Source organism: Manis pentadactyla, chromosome 3 (assembly GCF_030020395.1).
Source record: "Manis pentadactyla isolate mManPen7 chromosome 3, mManPen7.hap1, whole genome shotgun sequence".
Lineage (NCBI taxonomy): Eukaryota > Metazoa > Chordata > Mammalia > Pholidota > Manidae > Manis > Manis pentadactyla.
The window spans coordinates 178,252,242-178,268,709 of NC_080021.1; the positions used below are offsets into that span (position 1 = coordinate 178,252,242).

The 16,468-nt window shown below is 32.8% G+C and overlaps 1 protein-coding gene across 1 annotated transcript in view; it reads right to left on the reverse strand.

Moving 5' to 3' along the window:
• Positions 1-3,890: 3,890 nt before the first annotated feature.
• The window catches only part of CAAP1 (caspase activity and apoptosis inhibitor 1), an 80,525-nt gene continuing 67,947 nt past the window's right edge, over positions 3,891-16,468 (reverse strand). The window contains exon 6 of the mRNA XM_036898070.2: positions 3,891-5,179. Coding sequence (XP_036753965.2) covers positions 4,833-5,179 — 347 coding nt within the window. The 3' untranslated portion in view covers positions 3,891-4,832. The remainder of the gene's footprint in view (positions 5,180-16,468) is intronic.

Sequence of the window (16,468 nt, forward strand, 5' to 3'; positions counted from 1 at the left end):
TTTCTCCTGTCTTGAACCAGGAAAGCAGATAGGAAAAGTCCCTCAAGGCATCCTCTACACGATAGGGAGCCTCGCTCAAGAGAGGCAGAGAAAACATTCTTGCCGGCTCCTTACAAGATTGCCTGGGAGGCTCTAAAGTTGTTGCAACATATGTAGGCCAGTCAGAGGTTCAAGCTCTGCCTGCATGGCCTACGAGGATACATGCAAGGTCACGTGGACACTAGTGTGGAGCCATTGCCCTAGAGACACCAGAACGTAAAGCTATTTTTAAAAGACAATAGTCAGAGGATAAAAAATAAAAGGTCTTTTGGATATTAAAATATCTTCTTATATCATCAGAAGAAAAATTTTTTAAATCATTGGAAGAACTGGAAGAGAATATTGAGAAAATACATGAAAGTGATGAAAAACAGAGTAGATAATAATAAAACTAGAAATCAGGTAAAGTATCAGTACCTTTTAATAAAAGTTGCTTCAGGAAAAAAAAAGAGAAAAAAATAGAGGGAAGAAACTTATCTAGGAAAAGTAATATTTAAAAACTTTCCAGAACTGACTGACATGAATTTCCTTCACTACTGAAACAGTTCACCAAATATGAATTCAATAGACAAAAAAAAGATCCATCCTTGACACATCAAGAAATTTCAGAATGCCAGGAATAAAGATCAGATCCTAATACCTTCTAAAGAGAAAAAAACAGGATATACATAAGTATCAAGAATCAGTATGAGAAATGACTTCTCAGTAGCTTCAAGTTGGAAGGCACAGATGTAATGCTGAAAATTCAGGACAATGATTTCTAACACACATAATGTCTCAATCAAGTATGTGGACAGAACTGAGCCAAGCTGAGTCACATCAATGAATCGAAACAATTTACTGTTCATGCATTCTTTCACAGGAAGCTGTTGAAGAGGAAGGCCACCAAAATAAGGAAATAAATTGAAAGAAGACAGGATTCAGGAAATGGGATATCCAGCATGACAGGTGAAGAGCGACCATCCAGATTGGCATAGAACAGAGTTCCAGCAGGAATGTCTTTAAAGGAAAAAAGAAAAAAAAAAAAAAGATTATATGATGCATTTGAACCTACTGAGAAAAGATTTACTTTTCTGGAGAATAGGATATAAGTTAAATGTCTGCTATATAGAACACTGAGCAAATAAAATTACTAAGGTAAAAATATTAATTTCAAAAAAATTAAAACAAATCAGATCAAAAAGAGGATATAGAATGACAGATACCATATACCCCAAGTGTGAATAGTATTTACATAGTCAAAATACTATATAGTGTAAATATTGAGTGTTAAAACACATAGTGTAATACTGAGTGCTAACTTGACAAAATGGCATGCTGTTACAACACTGATTGGGAGGATGCGGAAGGTATGTGCTTAGGGGAGGTAGAAGCAATAGAGCTTAAGTTTCAAAGTCCAACAGACTGGTAAAATCTGAAAACAAAGTATCAAGAAATAACATAATAATCATGTTACTTGGAAACAGATACATAGAAAAAATGGCTATGAGATTTGAAAGTTGTAACCTCTCAGTAGCAAGAGGTGATATAAAAAGAATAGTAGAGTACTATTTTTTATTATAAGCCTTGGAAAAAAAACCTTTATTGACCTAAGATTATCTATGTATTATTCTGAAATAAAACAATAAATGAAAGATTAAGTTTATGGGCCAAAATGAGTAATTCTACACAATGTACTTACCAAGAGATCTTGACTGTAAAGACTATAACACATAAAAGGAAAAATGAAAACAAAAACTGCATTGTTGTTCTCTCCAGCAGCACTGTGTGACAAACAAGAGAGTGCTTCATTTTGAAGGAAGAAGGGAAGAGGTTAAGAAATACTTAAACTCAAAAGAGTTCCATATATTTTCCAAATCTTACAGTGTTCTGTACTGGAATCACAGAATATTATAGCAGAAAGAAATCTTACAGACTGGCTAACAATTTATTTCCTTCATTCTACAGTTACTTGTCCAGGGTTATAAACCTGAATGTGCAGAATCAGAACCCTCTGCTCTTAACTCTCACTCTTACGATTGCATCACAGTGCATTTCAAAATAATAATTAAATATCAAGGATACCCACTCTAGTTTTAAAAAGGGGGTCTTCTTAAAGAAAATGTAAAACTAATATTTTTAAGGAAAAACAAGTAAAGGAAAAGTATAACAACCTGCTTCTACTTTTTATGATGAACTAGAACTGAGAATTCTTAAAACTTTTAGGCTGCCATCTTATTTGGCTCAAATTATGGGTTCACTACTGCTTTATCTACTTTGAAAATGGCACTGAAAATACAGTCTTATTGCAATTTCTATTACTGTTTAAATAATTCAGAATACCTTTACTCAGATGGCTAATCATGCTCTACCATCTACTGATTTGCTCAAAGTACGTTTTGGCAAGAAGGTGTGTAAGGAAAAGATACTGCTAGTTTTAAAGAATGGTGTTCAACAAAAGAATTTGGGAGGTTTAGATGATTTTTCATATTAGTGTGTTATACTGGTAACTGGCTAATAGGTTTTTAGCATATATATATATATATATATATAGGTGTGTGAATTAGTAGGGACATCAAAAAGTGGCCAAGGCCTGATGCAGAATACCCATTAATAGTAGCTGTCACCTGTTGTTCAAGATCTAGTCAAGTTCCTGGTCAAATATCAGGATTACTTGACTTTGGAAAAATTAGGCTGACAAAATTTCTTTTAATTGCTAATTAAACATCACCTAGAAATGTTCCTTATTTTGGCAAAAGGGAGGAATTAGACATAAAAAGCAGCAATACCCATATTTTTATTCATCAGTCTATTTTATGCTAAAATCTATACTATAACATTCCTGAGTTTAAGATTCTGAACAGGACTGAACATCTTAAAGGTATTCAATAAATACCAGTGAGTTGATGATTTAAATGACAGTATTAGATCAATATATGGTATTTTCCAATTACTTAAGCATTTCTAAAACAAACTTATTCCTATTCTCTAAAGCCATTTATTTTCCAAAAGCTCTCGTGTCTTTCAGTATTAAAAAAAAAAAAAAAAAAAAAGAGTAGGAGGAAAAGTTGATTTTCCAAGGTAGGAGATCTAAGTAGCCTGATTTATTCAGCTCATTCTATCTCACACATACCCACTCTAGTCAAATGTCCTCTAAGCCATTCTGCACACTAACTAAAACAGAAACATGATGCTTCATAAAGATGGTGACTTTCATCAGCTATGAAGCACTCAGACCTTTTTCTGCTCCTGTATTTTTAATCACACAAATGTCATCTACTGCATCTTATAATTAGTAGGCATATTGAAGTTTATTCTGCACTACTTTGTTACTATTTTAACTTTTAGTTTAAGTTGGAATACAAATATTTTACCATAATCAATGCTTTTTCATCTTGAAGCAGGAACTATGAGAACTCACTGTTTAAAATCGTATCTATATTTACCAGCCTCTGAAAAGTGTTTTGAATGATACAGGCCTCTGCACTTCATTAGAAAGATTAGGGAGGGGAAAAAAAAATGACAGGATTATTTAAAGTCATGTGCAGGAAAAAAAAAAAGAATTTGTAATTGCAACTCCAATGTTTCATAAACATTCTCTATTTCCATAAGAAACCCTCTAGCATTTACATATAATTAAGCCAGCTAATAAAACATAATCTTTCCAAGTTTTGTGTATGAGGAAAATCCTCATATAACATTAGTACAGCATGGCTTAAAAATAAAATATATATTTGTCAGCAAATATAAAAACAACAGTTCCAGATTTATATTTTAGAATAAAATTAATTATTTTAAGCTAAGAGTCTCTACCTAAATTTATTTTAGTATCAAACAACTCCAATAAATGATGGGGCAAAAGACATCTGTAATTGTGGCAGGATGTTAATTTATTTACAAAAACTATACAAAATTAGATTAATTACAACATCAACTTATCAAAGCTTCCTGAAATTAATTTGCTTTTGGAAACGTATCAAAAGTCTTCAGATCCAGAATGACAGTCTATTATTTTTATTTCGTGGAATTATAGCACATCAGATCTTTAAGCAAAAACACCAGATAAAAGCCTGTATGATAAAATATTCTCCTTTTCATGATAGCTTGGAATGTAAATGAAAATGTCTTCCCTTTTTATTGAAGGAAAAAACTTGAACAAAGTATCCAATAATATCAAATACTTGTTAAATCGCTTGTCTGCTGGAATTAAAGCTAGGCAATTACTTCTACTATGTTTAAAACTGTCTTAAATTATGTCCTTTTTTTCTTTTATAAAAAATTTCAACCATTTCAGACCTCTAAGGCTTATAACAAAAACTGTCATTCAGTTTTTACTGGTAAATCCATACTCACAGAAGGCATCTTCAATACAGTATGTATTTTAAAATTTCTTCAAGTGTTAACAAATCTAAGAGCCATAATTTGCTATTCTATCACAAAATATAGTTGGCCTTAAGAACAGCGCACTTGGTCATTAGTTCTTAAACTTTTAGGGTTGATGCCAAAACACATAAACATAAAGAAAAAAATGCTATAACTCTTTGCTAACAGTTTTTCAGATACTAATTTGCAGACACAGCTAAATACTCATCCAACAAAGTATCCAGGCTATTCAACAATATTTGCCATGAATTCATAAAATAATAACACACATACTGACAACAAAAACCATAGGTATTTTAGCCCTAAGATGAATTTATCTAATAAGGGTTACATGAGAATTATCATATAAGACCCAAAATAAACTTCAGATACAAAAGATATGACATGGGCGTTGTTCAAACATACCTAAAATTCAGATTCAAATTAAATAACTAGGCTGGTTTTTTTGTATCACCAGCTTTCATTAGGGCTTTAATTGCTCTAGCCCTCATCTCAAGTTCTAGCAGCTCCAGCTGCTGTGCAGAAGGCTGAACATCTTCGGGAGGAGGCACAGCCAGGGTGGCTGCTTTGGGTTCCTTTGGACTAGACTCTGCCAGTCCCAGAATCTCATTCACACTTTTCTCAATGTCTTTCTCCAGGTCATCTATCTGACCAGCTTCACTCTGGCCTGTATTTTCTGGGACCTCAGGAGCAGCTGCTTCTTCGTTGCATGGGCCTTCTATGTCGCTGTCATAAGCATCTGCATTTATACTGAGTACATCACTATCTTCCCCTTTGCCTGTAACAAACAAAAAAGGGGAAAGAACCATGTAACCTAATATACCCTGGTCAAAATTTCCTTTCTACTTACAATAAAAGGGCTGCTATGGTCCCACCTCCCACCATAGAATCCCAAACACATTCCATGATCCCCATCACCCTCTTTTCACCTGATGCCTCATTTTGAAAATACCACTGGGCAATTCATAGCATAATATGGAATTCTATTATCTATTTTCCTTATTAAAATGTTATGACACTTTATACCACACTAGAGCTTCTACATTATTACAAAATGAAAACTGATAGTGAAAACCCTTTGAATAGAGTGTTGCTTGCTATTGAAGAAGTAAAATTCCATTTTAAGAGGAGTTTCAAAAACTTTGCTCTATAAACTACAAGAAAGGAAAAACATCACTGGCAAGCTGGACACCATGTGCACTCCAATTATCCCAAATCTTTTCATATGTTTTTTTCAAACACTTTGTTCTAAATCAATAAATTAAAGGAGAATGCCTAAGGCCATTTTCTAAGGTATTATAATAAGTTTTCATCAAGAAGATTTAATTAATGAAGTTAGTATACCCTAATGTTTAAAAATACATTTGTTACAAAACTTCTATAACTGATGCTAAAAACTTGAATACAAATGCAAATTATAGCCTTCAACCACTTTGGTCTTGGACATTACTTAAAGTTCAGGTGTCATTTACAATTTTGAATGTTCATTTATATCTCCAATTTATTTATCTTGTAAGCTCCCTAACATGTTTTTTAAAAAGAAAGTAATAATCTCCCAAATGTTAACGTTGTATGCTTTCTTATCGTAGGGAAAACTTATTTATATAACAAAGACAAACAGATGGAAAAATCTGGAGATAAACAATTCTACTTCATTGATTTTACAATACAATTTACTGACCTTGACGGATCCTCCTACATTCTAATAATTCAAAAACTCCCTATTGGAATACTCCCTATTCCAAAATTAAAGTGGAAAACAAATCAATAAATTATCTTTGTGTCCACAAATAGAACTTTTAAAAAACAAAAAGGTTGCAATTTTAGTTATTTAAAGCCAGACAACATTTTACATATTTCCCCAAAAGCACAAGTATTTCCAAACAGCTAAAGAAAAATGAATATAGCCTTTTGTGTAAAGAAATAATGTTTTATATAAGTATTCTAATTTGAAACATAAATAAATTTAATAAGCGTTAATTGCTCATAGTCTCAAAAACCTAATTTCCATGCCTAGCAGGCATTAATTTAAAATTCTAAATCTGTAGTCTCTGATTGAGTGAAAGTCTGCAGTGTGTTTAAAAGACTGTAAAACATAAGTTTTTGAAAACATGTCATTTGTTTTTCAGATCAGAATTTTTGCCTGATAGTGAATGAAGAGCTGAAGAATACAATGGGTGAACTGGGGGAAGAGGGAGTCTGAAAGTTTGGATACCTGAGTTCTAATTCTTACCCTATTAAGTATGTGATTTGGGGCAAATCCCTTACATTCTCAGAATTTCTCTTCTGTAAAAATTAGGGCAAATTATCTCAGGCTATTTCTAAGGTCTGAGGTCTAGTATTACAGTAAGTTAAGTCTATATAAAAACATACAAAATGGCAATACTCTTACTTTCTTCCCTAAGACACGGTTACTAACTTATCTAACACAATATATTTGTCACTTGGATAATAATCCAAAAGAATTCCCTATTGACAGTGGTAGCCAATGAAAGAAGTAACAAGTCAGTAAATCTAAATTTTTTTCACCAACCTTTTTGGCAATAGATTTTTCTAGAGAAAAGACGTACATTTCTCTTGGAATGTCTAGGAACTGTAACTGAAGCTCACCACTATCTTGGGTCCAGGGATCGGTGTATACTGTCACAACTATGGAAACTCTTCTAAGTTAAATTAAAAAATTTGAAGTAGATGCACTTTTATGAGATTAATTTGCTTTGAATCTATATGTGGATAAATAAGAGAATGATGTAAAACTTAAGAGATCTTTTCATTAAATAAGTGGAGAATCTACACTAGTAAATCCTGAAGACATACACGGTAAATCTTCTGGCTGAATGTCACTGTCATTCACCATCAGCCTGTATTTTTTGCCAAAAACTACAGGGATATATATATAAATATACATAGATTTTTTTTAATGGAACGTATATTATGTCCATCTTATTTTTTTCTGGGGAAGAGGTCCATAGCTTTCATACTTTTCAAATGGCTAAGAACCAGTGAGCAATATATAATCACTTAATTTAGATCATTTTTTAACCTATTTATATACATAAGCTTATTTAAGAAATAACCACAGATAAAGAGCTCCTCTGCCCCAACCTTGTAATAATAAAATCTCTGTTTTTTAAAGTTATCAGCACCAGAGATTCAGGATCAAAATGTTTATACACACACTTCCAATGTTTCAAAGGAGGAAAATCTCCTGACAAGAAGTTTTTTTTTTAGTTCTATTTTCAATGGGTTTGTTTCAAACTTACTTGGGCAGAAAGTAGGCTTTACTTTATTTCTTTATTTTTATATCAGAAACAAGTATACATTTTCTATCACTGAAGAAGGGTTGCTCTATAAATTTGGTGTTCTCTGTTTACATTTTAAAAATTATCCCAAATCCAAGTGACTGAGTTGTCTGTAACACAGTACTGGTTAGTGCATTCACAGTTTCCATCTGCCCGTTATATATTCCTGCACCATGGATGCCAAAGCTTTGTAGAATGTTTTCCTGAAATAACTTAACATAAGCATTTCATTTCACAAATGTGAAACAAGTCAAGTGATTTGTACAATGTAACATGACAAACTATTTGAAGACCTAGGGTTTTACTTCAGGTATTTTAACTATTCCTTTATTTTCATCATTCTACAGACATGTTTTTAAAGCATCATCTGCAAACATATGAAAACATTTCCAAAGATAATTTAATCTCATCTGTAGTATTAGGAAATTGCAGTGCTTTTTCTTGTCAATTATGACCCTCAAAGGAGAAGGGGTAAAATCTGTACACTCTTTCTAAAAAAGTAACCTCACCCCAAAATGTCTCATTCAAAGTCTTTAAAATCTAAGTGTGGTCATGGTCTGTCCTTCCACATCCCTACTCTGCATGGATGTTTGTGTTTTCAGGGGGAAGTGAAAGCCCATTTAAATTATGAGAATTCCACAAAGAAGCATCTTCAAGTTTTCACACTTTGGGGTTAGGAGTCTGAGAGTAACAAATCAATCTAAGGTAAATTATTTCTACTCTTCTAAAGGAAATAAAAATAGTTTCAATGTATGCATGATGTTAAACTAGGTTGCTGAAATCTACCAAAAAAAAAAAAAGGCAGGTCTGAGGTAAAATAATACAAATGCAACTAAAAATATTAAGAATAAAAATTCAGACTATTAACTTTAAAAAGACATAATAAACAAAAGTGGCTCAGGGAAGAGATCAAGCATAAAATTAGATCCAGGTTACTGATGTCATAGTGTAGGAAAGTAACTTTAACGTATACACAAAGAAACAAGGATATGATACAGTCTTTACATTAATTCTGCTCCTTTATATAATCCAGTAAGATGGCTGGCCCTTAAAATACTACGTACCACTTAAAGCACTTCAGAGAAAGGCAATATAAGTGAAGAAATGGAATAGATAACTTGTGAGAAAGGATTAAAGAAGTTTAAGAGCTTGGTTAAACAATATTACATAGGAAGACAAAGTAAAGTTAAAATATAACAAGGAAAAAGTAATAAAGAGTTCAGGAATTTATTGAACATTCATCTCATGGCTGATCCCCTAGCCAACTACTCACCAGGATACATTCTATTCCATATTCTTCTGCTCTCAATACTTTCATCATTTCTCTTCTCTTTCATTTTCTTGCTATCTTTTATTCAAACTTAGTCTCTGCACCCAACTACCAAAGATAATTTAAATAACAAACTAATCTATCTAGATTCAGTATCTAGACAGCAAGATGAATCAATCACCATCTAAATTCATCACTGACACAGATGAATGGAAATAATTTACCAGAGAATTATTTGTTCATATTATTTAATGAGGTATAGTTATGAACATGGGATAAAACCATTAAGGGAAAATATTTGGGAACTAAGTACAACACACAACAGCCTTTAAGCATTTTATTGACAAGGAGAAAAAAATACAACTACTAAAGACCCAATCACTTTAAAATATACTTTCAGTAAAATAAAAGGGAGTATAGTATATTATAGGAAAAACTAAAGTGTAACACCTGTATTTTTATTATCATCTATAACAAACCTAAATGCTTAAGAGCTGGAGAGATTCCCTAAGCTAGATAAAGGAAACATATTCTATGTCTTAGGTTTGCTTTTTTGTTAAAAGTTTTAAATAGTCAATGAAAGTAAACACACAGACAAGAACTACTAATCATATACATTTTGAGAGATAAAAATTTTAAAGGATTTTTAAGTTATGCTAGCATATTTAAACCTCGATAGGGTCTATAATCTACTTGTTAATAATTTAACTTATCAGAATAGTTTTAATGCATGAAATGAAAGCATACCTAATGTTATGAGTCACTGCATGCTTGTGAAACTTCTTGATAGTGAATTATTAAATTAAGTTGAGAGACAAACCATAGAACATGGAATAATTAAATATCTGTCTGAATTTCTGCTAAAGATGGCAAACTGAACACACACATCTAATTCCCTTCCCTACCCAGAACCCACTGAAGTGACAGAAGAGAGATACTTAAAAATAACAGCATAAAAGTTGTAAATTAACTGAGGATAAAACTAACAGTAGTCCTTCCTAAGTAAAATACAAAATGGAGAATCCACAAAAGAAAAAATTTAACAAATGCAGTTAAATAAAAATACAAGACTTCTGAGAAAGAAATGATAAAGTTTCAAGATGGAAGCAAACTACAAGAAAATATTAGCAAAATACATTTTTTAAAGGAGAAATATAAGAATACATACACTAAGTATCATTAAGAATTAACGAAAAATATGGGCAAAAGACAGAAAGAGGGCAAATATTTTACATAGTATGAAATACAAAGGATCAGCAAGTACATGCAAAAAGCTTACCCTAATTTCTAACTGGAGAAATGCAGATTAAAATAGTAAGATATTACTTTGAACCCATTAGTTAAAAATAGGAATACTATCCATCTGAAAAAAATTAATTGTAAGATAAAAAATGATTAAGACACACTGTTAGGTCAAAAAAGTAAGCTAAAGAGTGATAGTCATATTTATGTTACAAATAACACTGTAAATTATTCATAATGGTTACTTTTGAGGAGGGGGGTACAAATAAAGGGCAAGAAGAAAATGAGTCTTCCGTACTTTGCTCTATGAACATAAGTATTTCTTCAACCATTTCTAAGAATATAACCTTGCAAAAAGTTTAAAAAGAAGAAATGATGTCATAGTATTAGTAAACAAGAAAAAGAAATTTGGCAAGAGTTTTACAAAATGTTAAGTAGGCAAGATGAAATTGACAGGAAAAAAAAAGCAAAGCAAAAACCTCTGCCAAAGACACCACAGATAAGGGTGATTCTTTCTTGAAGAGTGTTGGAAGGAGCAGAGTTAGCTGTGGAACAAACAGCAAGATAATTAAATTCATTCCGAATAGTTGAGCCAATTGAACCCTTCCTTTTGTCTCTCCTTTTCCCTACCACATTCCCAAGCATTCTATTGGGAGGTCCTACCCACCCCATCCACTTACATTAAAGAAAGAAGTATCTTAGAGAAATATATCTGGACAGCTAGTGAAGAAACCCAAACAAGCAACCAAAAAACCCCCAGCTACAGTAAATTAAGGATCAAGATGAAGAAATAAAGAAAATTTAAGGATCATAAGATAACCTATAGGGGGAGAATAAAGGGTGGTGGATTCTACTAGGTATCCTTTGAGACTGAAATGGACACTGCAGCCATAAAACAAGTACATGGTGCAATGAAAAAAGACCAGAGAAGAAGAAATGTTAGAATTTGAAAACAACAGTTATCAAAAGCAAACATTCAGTGGTTGCTGTATGATAGTGGTAAAGAAGAAAAAACTGAAAATGTAGAAAATAAATAAAAATACATTTAAGGCTAACAACACCTGAACCAATCGTTCAATCAATCTTAATATTACAATACCACCAATGAATAAACTAGGTTAAATTTGAATACTTACTGAATACCTGATATTAAGAAAAACTAACTTTTTAAGGTATTACGGCTATGTTTTAAAATGATCTATCTTTAAGAGATACATACATACTGAAGTGTTTACAGAAGAACTGAAAAAATGTTTAGGGTTTGCTTTAAAACAATCTAGCAACTTGATAATGGGGGGAATCTAGTAACCACAATGTCACTCATGTAACTGTATATTAATGATTCCAAAATAAAAATAAATAAATAAACAAACAAAACAATCTAGCAGTGTGAAACAGGTGGGGGTCTAGATGGAAAGAGATTAGCCAAAGGTACATGACTGTTGAAGATAGAGATAAGTACAGGGAGTTAATGTTCCTACTTTCTTACCCATTTTTCTTTGAAAAATTCCAAGATAAAATTTTTTTTGTAAATGCTGATTTCTAATTAGAAACCTGAAACACTTTGAAAGTACTTAAAAACATATATCCTGGAGGAAAACATGAGAAAATTAAAATTCAATATTCTTATCAAGAAATAATATAGCTGATTAGTAAAAGGGTTAAACTATTTTACTTTGTTTTCTCTTTTAATTAGTTCGGATTTTAAATTAATTCACACTCAGTGGTTACACCATTGAGAACAACACATTTCACCACCCTTCTCTCCAGAGCTTTCCCTCCAGAATCTTAATTCTCCAAGGATTCCAGTGTTACCAATCTGCTAGAATCTCATTATTAACAGTGTCTGATACATTGGACAGCAATGCTATGCCTCCATGGATTTCTTTTCTTGAACAACAGATAATTTTGGTTTTCCAAAATTTTAAATTATAAGGAACATACTTCTAATGTATTGTTACTGCACAAAGTCAACTTGATAACTTTAAACAGTTTTATTGAGTTCCAGCATTTCAAGAAACCAAAACTTTATTTTCTGAAGAAGAAACAATTGTTCTTTCAGTGTATAAAAATTATCTTTTCTGTAAAAGGTTTCAGTCTTCCTCAGCAAAACTAACAGAACTTGGTATTTTTTTTTCATGTAGTATTTTAAACTGTTTATTTATATTTAAGTGTATCATGTAACTATCACATTCAAAATTTAATCATGGCATCAACTGATTGTTGCTTATAAGAGACATGATGAAAACAATTTAATATAGAAAAATTGTCTAATATTCTTCCAAATCCCCACTGAACTTCTGGATAACTAAGCCTGTAAATCTAACTTTTAAGAATTGCAAATTCAGAGAATACTACAAGAATCCAATGAATATTCACTCACTATCTATTACATATGCTACAACGATGCTGTAAGGGCCACAGACAAGGCAGACCTTACAAAATGCCACAGGTAGAGTAGACATCTGTGGCATGATTAAGACATAGGTTTTGCCTTCATGGTGCTTCATGTATGCTTAAATATGGACATTGTAAATTGCTAAGTTGTACAATATAAAGTCTAACAGTATTTCAGAAGGTATTAGGCAGAGTCAAGGGAAAAGTCTAGCAGTTGTAAATTCAACTGCTGGGTAAAGTCAAGGATGTTCATAAACATACCATAGGAAGTAGGTCTAAGAATCTAACAGGTGATATTGACAGAGGAAGAAACACCAAGTGCGAGGGACAGAATGGACAAAGGTAAAGTGCTAGATCTAAACTTAGTATAGAAGAATGTGAGCCTAACACAATAAAATGCACCTGTGAGAACATGTAAAAGGGTGATATCCAAAATTATTGCTTCTAAAGACATCATAATTCTAGGAGAAAAAGCACAGTAGGGACCTCCTGCAAGTCTTTTACAATGGATCAGGTAAGTAAATACTTTGGGGTCACACTGGGGCACAGTAACAGGCTGACATAAGGGATTCCTGAGTATAATCTTTCCTCTATTAATCTGAAAGTAAATAGGAGAAAAATTTTTTACATTCCATTTATCATTTCTCCTACCACTTGAGTAAACAGGCTTATAATAGAATAAAAGTTTGTTATCAAAATCTAGGAAGAAACACGAAAATACAGAGAGGAAAAAATACAGAATAGCTAATTCAGTGGCTATATTTATAACTACTGGAGTTTAGAACCTGTCAATTTTTTCCCACAAAGATCTACTGGAATTTACTCATTTAAAAGGGCAACATATGCAAATATTTTCTGCTAGTAACTTTTCAGTGCTCCATAGTCTGCTATCTACTTCACAAACTGTCGTGTTTCCTGTGGCATTACTTTTGCTTGTTTAAAAATAAATGTAAACTTAGAGATATTCATGTCTTGATTCTAATTTTAGATAAAAGTGCCTTTTATGTACTCATGTAGCCAGTCCTTATCAGTATAACAAAAAGTGGTTGTATACCTTATAAAATATAGCAGTCCTACCCTAAAACCAAAAACACTTTCTTTAAAGAAGTAGGAAAAATAATGAAAACTATCCATTTCACCCTAATTCATTCCACAAAAGAAAATATGTAAATAGAAATAGTGGGTGCCTTTGGGAAAAATAATATGCCACCTTAGAGTGTATGGGAGTGAAGGTGGAAAACACAGTAAGAAGTGTTTTGTATATTTTCAAAATGGTCAGAGAAAAGGTATAATCTCCTGGGGAAGGATAGTTTAAGAGTATAGAAAGATGCTCAAAAATAAAACTCTATCTACACATTAATTTTCCAAATAAGGAAATATCCAAAGAAATACAGAGGAATCTCTATGATGACCACATATTTTACAAAGGGCATATAATCAATGATTAATATAAAAGACCAGTATGAATTTACACAAGTAATATAAACAAAGCTAAAGCCTAAGGGAAACAAAAAAATGACTCAGTTTTATTAAGATCAGGAAGAAAAATGAGCTCAGAAGCAACACACACTTTGGGGTAGATGGCAGAATAACAACAGGGTGAAAATAATTAATATTCTGTTTTGCTTCCATCTTCTCTATTAAGAATAACATACATACTGGACAGGATAGAAGAGAAAGAAGGAATTCGTTCATTCTTCTATCCATCACTTATGCATTCAAAAACTGAGTAGGTACTATGGACGATGCCTGAAGACTTAAAGAATCTTAAGATAAATCCTCTCCCTTAATTAAAGCACTCCATTTAAAGGGGATAGTCATATGTAAACAAATAGATATAACACAGAATTTCTGGAAAGCTACTCAGTGGTAGGACCATGTGAAATTAGTGCTTAGGTACTTATATATGTCTCCTGAATTGAAAACAATTATTTATTGGGCAGTGTTATAACAGAAGCAAATAAACAGGCAACAGTGGTATGAACTAGGTATCTCTCTATCATAGGAGAGAAGTGGCGAGATGAGTAAAAGGTCAGAGAAAGCCTCACTGATTTGGAGATCTCTGATCATTAAAAAAAGCTTTTTGACCTACATAAGGGTACACCACTGGTGTGAATGAGTTTAAAACTCAGATTTGGACATACTGAGAGCTAGAAAAAAAATCTGTAGTCACAACTGATGTATTTACTTTAATAGTCTGAGATAGCTATGAGCTAGACACTTGATAGAAAAAGCAACATAGTTCTGTTTTCCAAAAAGTGACTTTTACAAGACTATAGTACAATAAATCTGATTATCAATGCCCAGGAAAATTCTAGGTTTATTAAGAAGGTTATGAGCTCTGAATGATGCAGTGCTCATTAGTTTAGACAGATCAGATAACATTTGATCAGAGATCTAAATGATGTGTGGAAGACTCATATGGTTACCTTGGAAAAGAGCATGCAGTCAGAGAGAACAGCAAAAGCAAAGACCCTGACACAAGAGTACTCATTGAGCTAGAAGAAAGCAAGGAAAAGGAACAGAGTGAGTATGGGAGAGAGTGACAGACCACATCACAGTAAGGCTGCATTGGCCAGAGAAGGAAGGACTTCAGATTCTGTTTTGAGATAAGAAGCTCCTAAAAGGCTTTGTTAAGAACAATGACATGACCATTCTTACAGTTTAAAATAATCATTCAGACTACTAGACTACAGGGAGCACAGATAGAAAAAGAGGGATCAGGATGCTGAATCAACACCAGAACAATATGGCTAAGAAGAGATATGAAGTGGTTGGATTCCAAATATTCTGAAAGTAGAGAGGATGTTTTCTTGACAGAGATGAAAGAAGGGACTCAAGGATGATTACAAGATTTCTGGCCTAAGCACTTAGAAGAATGTAATTGCTATTTACTGAGATGGAGAAGACTTCAGGAGAAGCAAGGTTTGGGAGTTTTTGCTTATTTGTTGCTTTGCAGGGGTCAGAAAGGAATCCAGGATTTTTTTCTGGCAGTTTCTAACTTCAAAATACTTACCTGAACATCTAAGAAGTAAGCTGGATTATATAAGTGCTGGAAAGAGGTCTGAACTGGAGAAATAAATTTGTAGTTGCTAGTCTTGAAATTATATTAAGCTGTAGAGAAAAGAAGAAGTGCAAAGAAGTACTCACCTTTAGAAGTCAGGTAAAGTGAAGCGTGATGCAAGGGTGATTGAGAAGAAAATATAAGGGAAAAGGGAATAATCAGTGATGTTAACCATAGCTTAGTTCAAGATGACTTAGCAATGACCAGCGAAACAGCCACACTGGAAAGGGGGGCACTCATGAATACACAATGGGGAAAAGACAGCCTCTTCAAACCTGGTGTTAGGAAAATTGAACAGCTACATGCAAGAGAATGAAACTGAATTACTGTCTAACTCCATACACAAAAGTAAACTTGAAATGGATCAAAGATCCAAATATAAGACATAAAACCATGAACCTCTTAGAAAAAAATATAGGCAAAAGTCTCTCGAACAGAATATTTCCTGGACACATCTCCTCAGGTAAGAGAAACAAAAGATAACAAGTAGGAAAGCTAAAAATCTTCTGTTCAGCAAAGGATACCATCAGCAGAACAAAAAGGCAACCTATAGTATGGGAGAATACATGAGGAAACAATTTATCCGATAAGGGGTTACCATCCAAAATACACAAAGAACTCATGCCTCAACACCAAAAAAACAAATAACCTGATCAAAAAAATGGGTGGAGGACCTGAACAGACATTTTTCCAAAGAAAAACAGATGGCCAACCAGTACATGAAAAGATACTTCACATCACTAATCATCAGGGAAATGCAAATCAAAACTACCATGAGACATCATCTCACAC